The 14,789-nt window shown below is 40.7% G+C and overlaps 2 protein-coding genes across 8 annotated transcripts; one reads left to right on the top strand and one right to left on the bottom strand.

Moving 5' to 3' along the window:
- Positions 1–276: 276 nt before the first annotated feature.
- Positions 277–5,759, top strand: sdhdb (succinate dehydrogenase complex, subunit D, integral membrane protein b). The gene is made up of 4 exons (XM_076035908.1): positions 277–429; positions 1,855–1,965; positions 2,721–2,871; positions 4,608–5,759. Exons 1-4 carry the CDS (start codon positions 381–383, stop codon positions 4,771–4,773), a joined length of 477 nt encoding a protein of 158 aa, XP_075892023.1. The 5' UTR covers positions 277–380; the 3' UTR covers positions 4,774–5,759.
- A 120-nt stretch (positions 5,760–5,879) lies between these two features.
- LOC142895120 (uncharacterized) lies at positions 5,880–12,925 on the bottom strand. 7 transcript variants are annotated; one of them, XM_076035906.1, is made up of 7 exons: positions 12,837–12,914; positions 12,677–12,739; positions 11,990–12,066; positions 9,918–9,929; positions 8,635–8,748; positions 7,207–7,349; positions 5,880–6,438 (listed from the first exon to the last, which is right to left on the bottom strand). In XM_076035906.1, exons 3-7 carry the CDS (start codon positions 12,057–12,059, stop codon positions 6,223–6,225), a joined length of 555 nt encoding a protein of 184 aa, XP_075892021.1. In that variant the 5' UTR covers positions 12,060–12,066; positions 12,677–12,739; positions 12,837–12,914; the 3' UTR covers positions 5,880–6,222. The 7 variants fall into 7 exon arrangements, with proteins under 7 accessions (XP_075892021.1, XP_075892016.1, XP_075892020.1 ...); XM_076035901.1 differs by having other exon boundaries at positions 7,207–7,346; positions 12,677–12,925; XM_076035905.1 differs by having other exon boundaries at positions 12,602–12,922.
- Positions 12,926–14,789: the final 1,864 nt, after the last annotated feature.

Raw genomic sequence — 14,789 nt, 5'->3', positions numbered from 1 at the left:
ACATGCAGGCAAAAAATCCGATCGTTACTGGATCATTGCCGTTATCAAGTTTTGTTTTGTTTTTTTGCTTTCGTCTTTTAAAACATTAAAGCTAAACACAAGCACTTTATTATTTTATTCTCAATTAAAGTTTGATATGGCAATACGAACAATGCACTCGAAAAAGAATTACACTTATTTAACTAGACGGCATTGCTTTTTAGTACTATTTTTTTAAATGTATATATTGGTTTGTTTGTTTTGTTTTGTTTTGTTTTGTTTTGTTTTGTTTTTTAACAATCGTATCATTCTGAATCAGCGCACGCAAACTGCCTGTGCTACGGCTGTCGTCTGGGCAATCACATCCGGGTCCTTGTTGTGACCTTGGTTGGTTGATCATCATGGCGGCGATTGTCAGGTTGAGTTCTGTTTGTCGCAGAGGAGTCAAACGTGAGTATTTCAATCATATTTGGGTATGTCTGGTCTTAATATGGACGTGTGGACTCACGGTCATCACGAATTCGTACCATGTGAGATCGTGACTTGGACGGATTGTTGTCCTAAAGGAACAGTCGCTAGTAGCAGAGTGCTCAGTCTAAAGCAATGACTTCTACTAGGGCAAAATTGTGCGAAGTGATTTGTTGTTACTGAACCATACTGAAATGATAGCAGTATAATGTTGCCGTAATTGGTTGACATTATCTTCTGTACGTTTGGACTGTGTGAAGAATGACGGGTGTATCTGTTCTGTTAAACTGTGGTTTTATCAAGCTGTCCAGCCGTGACCTAATGGACTTATACGTCACAGGCGGAAGAGCAGCCTTACGCCAGACTCTACTCAAACGATCCTACATTTCCTGATTTACGTGCGTGTTGTCGAATCTTCAGTGACTTTAGCGCTTCAACGCAACACAATCTGAAATGTCATATTCCTTGCTTGGATTCGGCATGCATGAGGGCAACTATATTGCAATGTATACCAATAAAGGGTCATGTGAGGTGACGGTGCTGTAGCAGACAATGTAGTTATGGCCCGAAGCCAAAAAGGGTGGCTGTTTAAAAATTAAAAATGATAATAATAATAATAATAATAATAATAATAATAATAATAATAATAATAATAATTCTGGCTAAAAATAAGTCTGACTTCAGTGCCTACTTTAAAATGTTAATATGAGCTAATAATAATGATGATAATAATAATAAGTCTGACTTCAGTGCCTACTTTAAAATGTTAATATGAGCTAATAATAATGATGATAATAATAATAATAAGTCTGACTTCAGTGCCTACTTTAAAATGTTAATATGAGCTAATAATAATGATGATAATAATAATAATAAGTGACTTCAGTGCCTACTTTAAAATGTTAATATGAGCTAATAATAATGATGATAATAATAATAATAAGTCTGACTTCAGTGCCTACTTTAAAATGTTAATATGAGCTAATAATAATGATGATAATAATAATAATAATAATAAGTGACTTCAGTGCCTACTTTAAAATGTTAATATCAGCTAATAATAATGATGATAATAATAATAATAATAATAATAATAATAATAATAATAATAAGTGACTTCAGTGCCTACTTTAAAATGTTAATATGAGCTAATAATAATGATGATAATAATAAGTCTGACTTCAGTGCCTACTTTAAAATGTTTAATATCAGCTAATCTAGTCTTTCCTAGCCAAAATAGTCTTGCTCAATAAATAATTGGGAAGTTTGTCATTTCTACGAGTGAACAATTGGGCTTATATTATTTTATTGAAACATGCTGCCAACAAACTGACTAAATTCACTGTTGTTTTGGCGTCCAGCGTAGCTTTGGTCACCTTTGCGTAACTTTGTATCATTTCTCTTCAGCTCTCTTCTACCAAACTACTTTGCTGGCCAGGCCACTGGTTGTGCCGCACAAAAGCCAGGAGCAGCCGTACATGCTGACGGCAAGGATCCATGCATCACAGGCTCTCTACGGTCAGTATTGAAATGCTACGATACGCGGAGGTCATTTCAGTATCCAAATACAGTCAAACTAAAGAGAAAGGGAACAGTAACACCCAGACATCGAAACAACTGGTTCCCAAAAATGCTTGGTTCTGGAATACGGGTCTAAAATAATCTACTTGTCCCTGTTGCCAAAAGACAGTCAAATACCAACAAAGCAGCTCCGTAAACAAGGTCTTGCAATGAGCCACTCATTTTACAACAGCAACTTTGCTATTTTACAATTTCACCATAAATTTTCTATCAAATGCCAGTCCCGTGTTGTAGACTGCATGAAATGGCAGGATTGATTCGAGTGCAGCTGTCTTGCCTTGTCCCAGTTAATGTCATAACACTTTACCACTGTTGTTGGGCTCGTGTTTTGTGGTCTAGATTTAGCAGTTCACACGTGAGTGCACAGCCTGTATTTTGACACCGGATGCATGTTGTGTTCGCTTACTGCCTGCATGCTTCACCCAGTTTAACCCCAATTGGGTCAGTGTGTCGATAGATCACTGCGGTATACACGGCCAGATGTGCGCTGCAAGCTCAGCAGATTGAAATGAAAGTTTGATGTGTTTTGTTTTTGTTTTTTTGTTCGACTATAAGAAAATACCAGTGGAGAAAGTGCATGTGGAATGTGGTATGTGTTTTGTTCAACTGTTTGGGCTGTTACCTTCTTTAATGACTAGAATGACTGGAACGATGGTGTTTGATGACTACGTGCTTTGTCCTTTGCTCCGCAGCGGGTTCTGGTTCCAAGGCCGCCTCCTTGCACTGGACGGCTGAACGAGTCCTCAGCATCCTGCTGGTGGCCATGGGACCTGCGGCCTATTTCTACCCCAGTCCTGCCATCGACTACTCCTTGGCTGCTGCCCTGACCCTGCACGGACACTGGTAAGACCGGCCAACATGAACCAATGACATGCTTCCATGAGCACGACGACTTCGCGCGGTTTCCAAAAGAAATGCTAAAATGACCCCTCGGATATCTCACGTGGGCCTTAAGCTTACTCGCACTTCTGACACAAATCTTTCAATGACGTTTCACCTCCTTTTTCAGTCGCTCGCTGCAGAACAGCAGAAACTTGTTTTTTTTTCCACGTTGGGTTTTGTGGTTAGAGTGCGCAGCAGTGCCATATTTTGGTTTTTCTTACTTGTTCCACTTGTGTGTTTCTCGTAATTTAGGCGGTACGTTGTGAATCAAGACTAATGTGGTGTATTGGTGGAATACTTTCAAATGTTGGGTTTATTTTATTTTATGTTTTTGCCTCTCCCGTCGGTCAAAAACCCAAAAGCATTTGGAAATTGGAGACGTGACTCTGAAGAATATTGAACAAACTTCATTTCTCTCGCGTCATTTCAAAGAGGATGAATAAGATTTTTTTTTTGACCTCTAGTTTGACAACGACTCAAGACATTAATGCGCATTGGAGACACGCCAAAGCAATGATATTGAAGTAATAATGCATAAAGCACCACCGTGTTGAACTGAACCATGTATGAAGCAGTTTGGGAGTATACCAACAAACGCCTTGCCCCATCATCACTTAATCTGGCACTGTTTTCTTTTCTCTTTTTTCAAGCTTGTCTTCTTTGGTTTGTATTCTGCTTTGTCACAGTTAAAAATGACTCCGATTGCAGTCAAATCCGATTTCTCCGAGTACTGACTGCAAATCTTTGAACTAGCCGCCATGCAAGGCTCCCTGGTCTGAATTTTGCTTTACGTTGAGCCACGGCTGGTGTCGACCCTTTCCACGCTTGGGAAAGTGGCTCCGGCTCAGTGTCACGCCGATGTCTACCCGTCGTGTCAAGCAGAGCCTTGACGTGGGGGGGGGGGGGCACAAAATCCCAGTCATGCACGGTGATAATTCAAGCAAGAGGGATGAGGGAGGCTGCTGCAGATCTCACAGATTTAAGCCATGTGCTCTCACATCGGTCAGATAGATGGTCCCGTGTTGTTCGGCGTCACCGGGGGGGGGGGGGGGGGGGGGGGGGCGATCGTCTGTTCTTAATGGGATTCTGTGGCATTCAGGAATGCCTGAACCAAGCGCAAACTCCAAGAAAGAAACTCTTGTAACCACGTCGTTGCGGTTGAGACAGACGGACAGATGACCCACGATATTGGACGCCGTTGTTGCGAAAACATTGAGCCGTCCTGATATCTGAGCTGATGACTTCTGACACGCGTCTTTGTTGCGGTCAAATGGTCCCCGTGCACGTACGCTGAGGGTCACCTTGGATCCCTGGGTTCAAGCTGCAACCAATTATTAGCCGCACTGAACTGAAGTGGTGCAGCTCTTACTTATTTTATGCAATGTATTTTGTACACTTTAAAGGGGAATTAAATGAAAATGAAAATTTGCTGTCTTTGGGGGGGTGGGGTGGGAGTTGGTTTGATTGTGTGTGTGTGTGTGTGTGTGTGTGTGTGTGTGTGTGTGTGTGTGTGTGTGTGTGTGTGTGTGTGTGTGTGTGTGTGTGTACTGAGAAAATATTTGTGACTATATTTCCTCAAACTTTAAAACGGCTCAGTTTGACCCGCAACACAACAGGAGGGGTATACATACATACATACATACACACACATATATACATATATATATATATTTTTTATTATTATTTTTTCTTTGCAGGGGCCTCGGGCAGGTTTTAACGGACTACGTTCACGGTGACGCAAAGATCAAGATGGCCAACACGGGCCTCTTCCTCCTGTCCGCCGTGACCTTTGCCGGTCTGTGCTACTTCAACTACAACGACGTGGGCATCTGCAAAGCCATTGCCCTCCTCTGGAGCAAATAAACTCTGACGGACTGGGAAAGTGGTGATAAACACTCGGATGTCTGGGGAATTTTCTCTTGTCTGACTGTAAAAAAAAAAAAGAAAAGAAAAGAAATTCATGATATTCCATGTAAATTATTATACATATACATAGACACTTTGAGGCTATTTAAGTAATCGATTGGCATGTCGAAGTGTAAGTGTCACCCGTCAACTGAGGCTGTCTGTCTTTCAGTTTAGACCCAGTGATCAATTTGCTTTTCAGTTTTCTGCTTCCGTTAAAACGTGTCGGTGTAGATCATGCAATCTGTCCGGACCTTTCTTCATCTTCCCAACCCCAGTTTCTTCCTCTCTCCCTTTTTATCATCACCAGTTCAACAGAAACGGCTTATCCACTTTTCCGACTTGTACTGTGGATGTGCACATCGTTCACTAAACGGCCCTGAACCACGTCTTAAAGGATGGTCATCGACTGACATCCAGTTTGCATTTTTATTTTTTTGAAGCCTCTCCGAGCGGCAGTTCGGTGGCAGATTTCCATTTTCACACTTTACCTCTTTGTCGGTGTTGTTCCATCGTCACTCCACAGCAGTGGCCGACGCTGCGGAGGCTTCTGCGGTCTGCGTTTGTGCAAGCGACAAATCACAGGAGCGGAGGGTCACTCCGAGCAGACTGCATATCCGCAAGCGCTGCTCTTTCTCGTGGCGAGTCGAGGGTAAGGAACGCTAGAGCTGAAGGAGTCAATTTAAAGTTCAAGCCGTCCAGCGTTTATCCACCTACCTACCTACCTACCTACCTACCTGGCAACCTGCACACTGGCAACTCAAGTCCAGAAGTAGGGAAAACCTCTCTTGCTTATCCAACTCTAAAATCTAATCTGTTGCTCTGAAGCGTAACCATGTCATTTTGCTATACGGTCTGAAGAACTGCAATGAATAAACGCACCCGTGCATTTGTGGAGTGTACATTTGTTTTCAATATGGGTGAACAAAAAAAAAAAAAGGAAACCGGAGGGCGTGAGCAAAACGCATCTTGAAAAACGTTGTCGTGGCGTATGTGATTGTTAGGCGCACACAAAGATTTCTGCATGCGGCTTTAACTGCTGGTTCAAATTTAGTGAAGTTTAAAAAAAAAAAATAGGTGACGTAAAACCTGTGCTGTCTGTGTTGTTGACACCTCAGAGGTGCGCTGACTGTCTGCTGCCAGTGTGCTAAGATCATGTTCATTATTCACTTGGTTAAAGTTAGTTTTCATATTTCACAATACGCAGGGTTTTTTTTTTTTTTTTAAACGTTAATTGTGAATGCACATTTGCCAATTTACAGTATAAAACAAATTACATCTGCAATTCAATAAATCCTATTTGAATATTTTTGATTGTTTTTATTATTGAAAAATACAACACGGAGAAACATTACTTTCTCTGGAGAATCCAACTGCTTGGTGTCAAACAGTCACGTTTACTGCAGTTCAGCACTCCTCCAATTCAATATTGCACCTCTCGTCGACTTCGTCCTCGGCTTTGTGACGCAGGATCAAAGTTTCATGATCTTCACCGCCGTTGTCATCAAATCCCAGATAATGAGAGCGATACAACGATGACTCAAACATGTACTTCACACTCGATATTGGTGTCAGGTAGAATATAGCCTTGTGTTCGTTGCCTTCAATATCTTTTGGAATTTCCTGCGTGCGCACACACACACACACACACACACACACACACACACACACACACACACACACACACACAGGAAAGAATGCATTGTTTAGTTAGTGGCCAAAAAGTTTTCAGATTTCAGAACCTGCACTTTATTCCTTTTACTTGAATAAAAGAGTGAGATGAGTGATTTGACTTTTATTAAAGTATTTACACAATTATCTGTACTGTTACTTAAGTGCAAAATGTGAACACTTTTGCCACGTCTGTAAGACAGTGATATGCGCCTGCACAACGCCTCGGCACTGTGCTTGTAACACACACACACACACACACACACACAATGACAAAAGGATTACAATGTTAAACATTATCATCGTCTACATCAACCAATTTAAAATATACCCGCCAGTTCTTGTATTGATTAACATCATGGCAGTCAACAGGGGTGAAAGTGTCTTAATTATTGACCAGTCGTGGCAATAAACGCTGGTATTTAAAACGGAGCCGCCAGGTTGAGGACGTCAGCCAGGCCCGTTTTATATTAGGTCTGACTGGCATCCTTTCACTTTGTGCACGAGCCGAGCAGATGTGTTTCTTCTGAAGCGACGCGTTTGTTTCTACTACCTGGCAAACGCGCCATCAGAACTGCAATCGGGCCAACCCCGAACCCCCCCCAAAAAAAAAGGTAAGTGGATTTTGGAGCCATCCCGAATGCATATGCACCACACGTGCTCTCGATGGTTAAAACTGGGCCCTGCGTGACAAAAGGCCTGGACGGCAGGCGCGCTCACCAAATTATCGAGAGAGACCTCGCGGCGGTCTTTGCAGAACACCACTTTCTTCTTGACGTCTTCTTGATTGACGAAGAGCATCACCGCCTTGCCTGATTTATTGGTCTCCGAGCACCGGTAAGGCTGGATGCAGAATTTGTCTTCTGGCAAAAGACAAGAGAAGCGAGAGACACGTGCGACATGTCACAGGATGAGTGGGGATCATCGTTGTTCGGAGACGACACGAATAATATTTTTTCTATCGGCTGCGTGTGCCTGCAAGTGTTTGCGCTTGTCGTTTTCATCAATGCCAAAGCCGCTTCGACGTTGAATAATGCATCTTTTAGCATAGAAGTTACTTTAAATTATTTAGTGACCATGTGCTATTTTTTGCACATAGATATACAAGGGCCACGCTGAACAGAAATCACTGTAGAGCCGTTATGAAGCAGCCATGAGGTCTGAGATATTGCGGTGTCTACGGTTTGCCCTACAAGAGTCACTGCTGGTCGTGACAGTCACTTCCATCATAGGGTTAGGGTTAGCCTAGGGTTAGCCTAACTCTATGTAACCCTAACATTCTCTGAGGAATTCTGTCATTCTGTTGGCATGTCTGTCATTACTACACAGACATGTAAATGTACATACAGTACATTCATAGTACACAGTATAAAAACCAATCACAATTCACAGAACCCAGAAACACTGAACATACATGACAACAACACAGCACAAGCATCATTTACATGTGGCAGTCACAGTACATGTATCCAAATTTAACTGTCACCCAGTTTCTACTTTTTTTTTTTTTTCTTACCAACATCTCAAACAGTCTGCACGTCCTGTAACAAGGTCTCACCTGTACCGGTGTCGTTTTAAAAGAATGTCATAGCATTACTGTGCCACGTTGACTTTATAAAAATGACCCCAAAAAACCAATGCAAAGTATGACTGGCGCAATCTGAAATGAAATATCACATTGCATCATTTCCAATGTGTGTGCTCAGCTACTTCCGTGTTAAATTCTTTAAAATATCGGAAAACACTTCCTAAATTCTTCTGACAGTATTTGTGAAATAAGAGGCTGGAGTGTGGGCATCGTAATGAAGATATGCCAGTACTTGGTGGTATCAATTCCTCAAAATGAGAAACTTGCTTAGACCGTCAACTTGTTCTGCTTGTCTTGCATGAATATCAATGCTAATACAAAATTGAGGGGATTTTTGTTTAGAAATAGATCAGGATTCTTTCACTTTTTACTAAAATTAAACAGAAAGTGAAAAAATTAGAACAGACACTTATTTATTTAAGAATTTAAGAATTTCTACCTAAATGTAAATTAACAGTAGCTACAGTTCTATGTTCATCTTGTCTGTCTTCTTTTCTTCATACTATTAATAGTCAGGCATTCAAAGCGGAATGAGTTTGGAGTATGTCACAGCATCTTACCAAACTCGTCTGATGTTTGCAATTGTGTATCTTTTACAGTCAGAAACATGTCGCGGCTTTTGAAAATCTTCATGGTCAAACCATTGGATATCGTGAAGCTGTCTTCAGCCAAACCTGCAATTGGAAAACAGAAACCTGTACATTACACAGTCGTGACATAATCAACAATCAACTTTGTGTGGAAACACAAAAGCCAGAATGATACTCCAGCAGATGTTTATTAGGGAACGTCTTGAGACACAATGACCTGCTAAAATCCAGTAAAAATATAATGTAATAACTGGCCAATAACATAATAAGAGTTCTACAGGTGTCAATATACTATTATAAAAAGGTTTATATGAAAACACCAAATTATATTTATTATCGTTATACTATGTTTCATAGTTAAGCTCGTATACTCATAATTTTCATGTCTTAAGTGAGTTTGAAAGAAAAGTATTTTTTTAGCAGTCACCAAAGAGCAAATGGCAATTGATGAAAAGATAAATAGTAGAAATATTCACAAAGGCAATGCAAACGATGAACTACATGGGTATTATTCGTTTGTTGAAGGAAACAAATTCCTAAGCCAATTAGTATCTTTTTCTCTGGCCTTGTATATACCATCCAGACGGACAACTTGACAAGACTTCAGGCATGGAGACAGCACACATGTTCATCCATGTATAAGTTGAGACTGGGCAGGCGACAACTCAATTGGAAGCAGTGACTCAACACTCCAGTAGTACTCCAGAGTATTTCTAAAAATGTCTACATTTGACAGCAAGTTGTGGATCGGACCGCTCTACACCTTTTAGTCGGTTTACTCAGTAACTCGTTAGTGAAAGCATTTGCAAGCAAGATTCTGGCATCTTTAGACAGCTGGGATTGGTTCCAGCAAAACCCTGTGAGCCTGAGTGCAGGAGAAAGCAGGTATAGAAGATGGATTTTAGCATCTTTAATGCTTTTGTGTTTTTCTCCTAGTGTATTCATTGTTAAAACTTTAGGATATTTCCATTTGTTCACAAATCAATTCAACTAAAAGGGTGTTGTTGGTGAATACATTGCATTAAAGTTATTATTTCTTTCTTCATTGCTCTTGGGTTGTGTTGTTTTATTATTTATGTTTTACTGTTGGTTTTATGCTTTCTTTCTTTTTATTTTATTATTATTATTATTGTTGTTCTTATAATAATAATAATAACCTTCATAATTATTTTTTTCTACACCTTGTACAAAGCAATATGTACATTCTATAAAATGTTATCACCTTTGTTCAAATTGCACAGACTATAACTTACCTGTCACAGTGACTTTAAAGTAAACCATGGACAAGACAGCAATCCAGGATTTGTTTTAAAAAAAAAAAGAAGAAGGAAGGATTATGTGAAAATTCGGTATGCTTCATATTGTATAGAATGACGGTAATTAATCAAATCTACTTTTAATTCAATGATACTTCAATCAAATTCTGATCAGTTTCTACTCTTTCAAAATCACGAATGAAGGTGGCAGAAGGTTAAACCTAACCACCCCGCACTCAAGGGGAAAGATCGAAACTGTAAAACAAACAAACAAACAAACAAACAAAAACATTCACTGTATCCGATCAAAGATGTTTACATCTGATCTAATGTTGACGCTATGCGGTGACAAAAAAACAACAACAACACGATTTTATCCCAGTCGGGAAAGTGCTTTGCATCATCACCTTGGTCAGGTTTTCATGTCCCTGACATGTTTCGGCATGTTCTTCCACCGTCGCCAGAGTGTCTCGTGACGCATTTGTGTGCCTCGTCTTTAGCTGATGCCTATGAAAGGCGTGACCCACCCGCGAAGATTTGACAGGTCCGTGCCCTAGGGCGGCGCTTGCGTACGTGCAAGCCAGGCAGTTTCTTGGGGGCCCCGGCCACTTAGGGGGGGCCCCTAGGGCTGCCAGAATGTACACCACAGCAACGACAACAATGCGCAATTTGCAATGACATGACACCGCAGCAGCAGACCCCCCCCCCCCCCCCCCCCCCCTGTGGGACCCCGCCCCATCTGCCTTCAGCCTGCACCTGAGCACGTACCGCGCGACTAGCGATACTCATCACGTCACACTTTTGGTTACAGCTTGCAAACTTGCCAAAACTTGCCTGTGCGGACAACAATGAAGAAGAGTTGTTGTGGGAAATAGCGCTGAAGTCCCGCGGACCAGCGGAAGTATCGTCGCGACTCTGTCTCTCCATGCGACGCGGGCAAACTACCTTCGCGATCGACCGGTAGCTCGTGTAATTTATGACCGGACAGGGGACAGACACACAACGGGCCAGATGTGGCCCGCGGGCCGTACTTTGCCCAGGTCAGGGTTGGGGCTAACACAGCTAACTAGGGTAACAATTAAGCCATGATGAATCCTATGACTGACAGTCAAAGAATAATAATAATAATAATAATAGCCTAATGATAATAATACTTATAAATTGCTTGTATGAAAAGCTATACATTTTTTATTTCATCTGACAATATTTATTTCCACTATTTTATTTCCACCATTAATTGTTTTATATTATATAGTGTGTTTTTTTGATATTTAAAGTTCAGATAATTTGCATTTTGCACTTTTGTAATAAAGAACAGTTTATATTTTATATATTTGTATATATTACAACAACAATAGGCATAGGGGTTTGGGCTTTCTGTGACCTCTGGTGGTCCTTGGACCTCACTTTGAGAACCACTAATGTATTCATTCATTCATTCATTCATCTTCTATACCCGCTTATTCCTATTCAGGGCCACAGGAGTCTGCTGGAGCCTATCCCAGCTATCTTAGGGCGAAGGCAGGGTGACACCCTGGACAAGTCGCCAGTTCATTGCAGGGCCACATACAGACAAACAACCATTCACACTCACATGCACACCTATGGACAATTTAGAGCGTTCAATTGACCTGACATGGATGTTTTTTTAAATTTATCTCAAATTTCCTGAAAATTGTGCGTTTGGTTGTGTAAAAATCTTTTTTTTTTCAGCGTGCACTGGTAAGGTGGGCCTTGCTTGGCATGACTCATGCCCTCCGCTTTCCGTTCGCCCCCTTCAGGATGCTGCTCCAGGTGAGCGCGAGCAGCATCCTGCAGGGGACAGCGGAGGGCGAGACCCACCCTCCCTTTAAATAAACACACACCAACATCACGTGACACCTTGACAAAGGTGGAAGAACATGTCAGTTAAACGAAAACCTTAAAATCTATATCTGACACAAAAGAACCAACGAGATAATTGTAAGAAAAGACAGCATGAACTTAACCCAGTTATTTGATCCACCTCTGAGAGTAAATTCACCAACTAGCTGCAGGGGGGCGGGGGGGCAAAAAAAAAGAGGTTTCACCTTCAAAGTAGATCGCTGTGTCAGTTGCGCAGAGGAAACTAACAGGGATGTCGTCGTCATGGGTAGCCATCGTGGACCTGATCGGAAACAATACAATACAACAATACAACCAGGTAAGGTGTGGGCATAACATACGCGAGCGTGCACATGCGCGCATGCACATACACACAAAGAACATGAGCCTTTCCTAGCCATTCCATATATATGTATATATATATATATATATACATATATATATATATATATATATATATACATATATATATATATATATATATATATATATATATATATATATATATATATATATATACATATATATATGAAAGCAATCAACAGGTAGGGCCTGAACCGACTTGTGTGATTCACACAGTCTGGTCACAAGCAAAATCTGTCAGCCATCATAAAGACATTAAGACAAAAGAGGGAGGACTCCAGTTAAAGTTGAGGACTCCACCTTAAGAGTGGCCCACTCTTTTAAAAAGAGTGAAAGGCTAAAAAAAACAACAACAACACAATAATAATAATAATAATAAACAAAACACTAAAACAAAAACGAGAGAGGGCGAGGGCAAAAACGTCCGAATCGTAGAATCATGAATGAATCGTTACTTTTGATCGAAGTATCGACTTTGGGGAGCGCAACTCCGGCAGGTCCGACGCCCAGGCCGATGTCTGACAGCTTACCTGTGTGCTCTAACCAAAGAGAGAACCGAGGTGCGGGCTTCTCCTTCTCGCGCGCGCTTTCTCCTGCACGATGACGACGTCACAAAGGAAATTAATGAGCCAGAGAAGTTTCGATTTCCCCCGATTAAGCATTGAGAACAACAATTCATTTATCATTTACGCCGGCTAGTAGCTGCCAGAAGTCATCAGCGGGTACGTCCGATCTCTATTGCGCGCCAGACAGTGAGTGAGCGCACGCCTCCCTCTCTTAATATTCTGAATATTGACGGAAGAGAGAGAGAGAGAGAGAAAAAAAAAAAAAAAAAAAAAAAATGGTGCTAGTCAGTCACTAGATGGCGCCAGCGAAAAGGGAAACTCTCCAGGGCACAGCAGACACTTGGGAAACGTTTTTTATCTTTTGCAGTCAGCAGGTTGTGCCTTACGTGCTGTATTCAAATACTACTACTACTACTACTACTACTACGAAGACGACGAAGACGAAGCCGAAGAAGAATCTGGTCAAATAAGAAAGTATCCTGGCGAATTACTAATGAATAAATTAATCATTACCAATTCTGTATGAGGATCTACTGCCAATCAGGCTGAAACATAAACCTATTTTACATTTATATTAATTTATCATTATTATTATTATCATTATTATTATTATTATTATTATTATTATTATTATTATTATTATTATTATTATTATTATTATTATTATTATTATTATCATTATTGTTATTATTATATTACAAACACGGGCCACACGGTGGTGCAGTTAGCACTGTCGCTGCATAGTGTAACCAATACGCAGTTAGTAAAATCAGAAGAGAAGTTTGTCTCGAGGAGGTAATGGTACACACACGCACACACACACACACACACACACACACACACACACACACACACACACACACACACACACACACACACACACACACTATTTCTTTTGCGGTTGACACCATATATTAATGGGATAAATTGTGCAATATATATACAGTGCAATAAACAAAACAGAATCCAAACAAGAATAACAATATTCACAACCAAGATCAGCTATGCGCCGCGTGTCATAGTTCACATACATTAACAGTTAATTCCTCAGCCAGCCATGCTATGGGAATCCAACTCGAATCCAGAGTTTGCTGCTACCGATGGCTGAGGGTGTGTCCATGTATGGGTGTATTTGTGTGTGTAAAAAAAAAAAGAAGAGGAAAAAAAAAAAAGAAAGAATCGGGAAACCACACAGAAGGTGAGAAAAATAGGAAAGAAGGTTGCCAGAACCTCCTACCAGAACAGGAGATGTTTCTGGCTCGTTGTTCGGCTAAACAGAACCTTGTCAATACAATTTCAATTGTATGAGTTGATGCATTTGTTGTATGAGCTACATTTTCATATATTCAGTGTACACACTAATTTGGTGGGGAAATAACAATTCAAGACTTAATAAGAGAGAAGAAAACAACAAAAGCATTTCTCTGAATGCATTTACATTAACACATGCACAATGACAGTTATAAGTCTCTTCCCCACTCATTACATACATCAAACAACATTCACTACAATAACCAAAAAATAAACAAGTCTCACCAATTCCGCCAGTCCCGGGAGAGATATACATCTCATATAATATCGTGGTCGATATTCCCACGTATCCCGGCTGAACAGCTATAATGTCTGCACAAACGACGCTGAAGTTCAGCGTCGTGTGGTCTGCAACATGGTTGTTACGAGAGTTAACCACTAGATGGCAGCCAAGGTCCATGCAATATGTAGAGACATCTCGTAAGAGTTGATGACGTTGAGTTCCGGTTGTTTTACCTGATGAGCACTGTGATAACTAGCAGCCATACAATAAAGGTAGCGTATCTACAAAGATTGCCTGATTGTATAAAAGAAAGAACGAAACAATGGTAACCCTAACTAATATTTAAGATACACAAGTGTACATTGTATGCAGAAGGTGCCTGCTCACCTTTTGTTTTAGCATCATTTGGTGCCCACACAAAATTTCATTTGTGTAACAGGACTCAGATGCTGTGTATGGAGAGAGCCATCCTGGCAACATAATGGGAATTAATGGAAGGAAATTTCCATTATGCAAAATTGCCACTGTGCTTTGTCATGAATA

This window comes from Nelusetta ayraudi, unplaced genomic scaffold (genome assembly GCF_046127955.1).
Source record: "Nelusetta ayraudi isolate G7.1 ecotype Tasmania unplaced genomic scaffold, CSIRO-AGI_Nayr_v1 ptg000048l, whole genome shotgun sequence".
Taxonomy (NCBI): Eukaryota; Metazoa; Chordata; class Actinopteri; order Tetraodontiformes; family Monacanthidae; genus Nelusetta; species Nelusetta ayraudi.
The sequence above is the reverse complement of the archived record's forward strand: the minus strand, read 5'-3'. Positions and strand labels throughout refer to the sequence as shown.

What these genes read in the sequence shown, in the direction of transcription:
- sdhdb (XM_076035908.1), top strand. Translation starts at nt 381, where the DNA reads ATGGCGGCGATTGTCAGGTTGAGTTCTGTTTGTCGCAGAGGAGTCAAA. An exon ending in TGCATCACAGGCTCTCTACG is followed by an intron (nt 1,966 to 2,720) that starts GTCAGTATTGAA and finishes TTTGCTCCGCAG; the next exon opens with CGGGTTCTGGTTCCAAGGCC. An exon ending in CTGACCCTGCACGGACACTG is followed by an intron (nt 2,872 to 4,607) that starts GTAAGACCGGCC and finishes TTTTCTTTGCAG; the next exon opens with GGGCCTCGGGCAGGTTTTAA.
- LOC142895120 (XM_076035900.1), bottom strand. Translation starts at nt 12,825, where the DNA reads ATGAATTGTTGTTCTCAATGCTTAATCGGGGGAAATCGAAACTTCTCT. An exon ending in TCTTTGGTTAGAGCACACAG is followed by an intron (nt 12,067 to 12,676) that starts GTAAGCTGTCAG and finishes GTTTCCGATCAG; the next exon opens with GTCCACGATGGCTACCCATG. An exon ending in AGGTCTCTCTCGATAATTTG is followed by an intron (nt 6,439 to 7,206) that starts GTGAGCGCGCCT and finishes GTGCGCACGCAG; the next exon opens with GAAATTCCAAAAGATATTGA.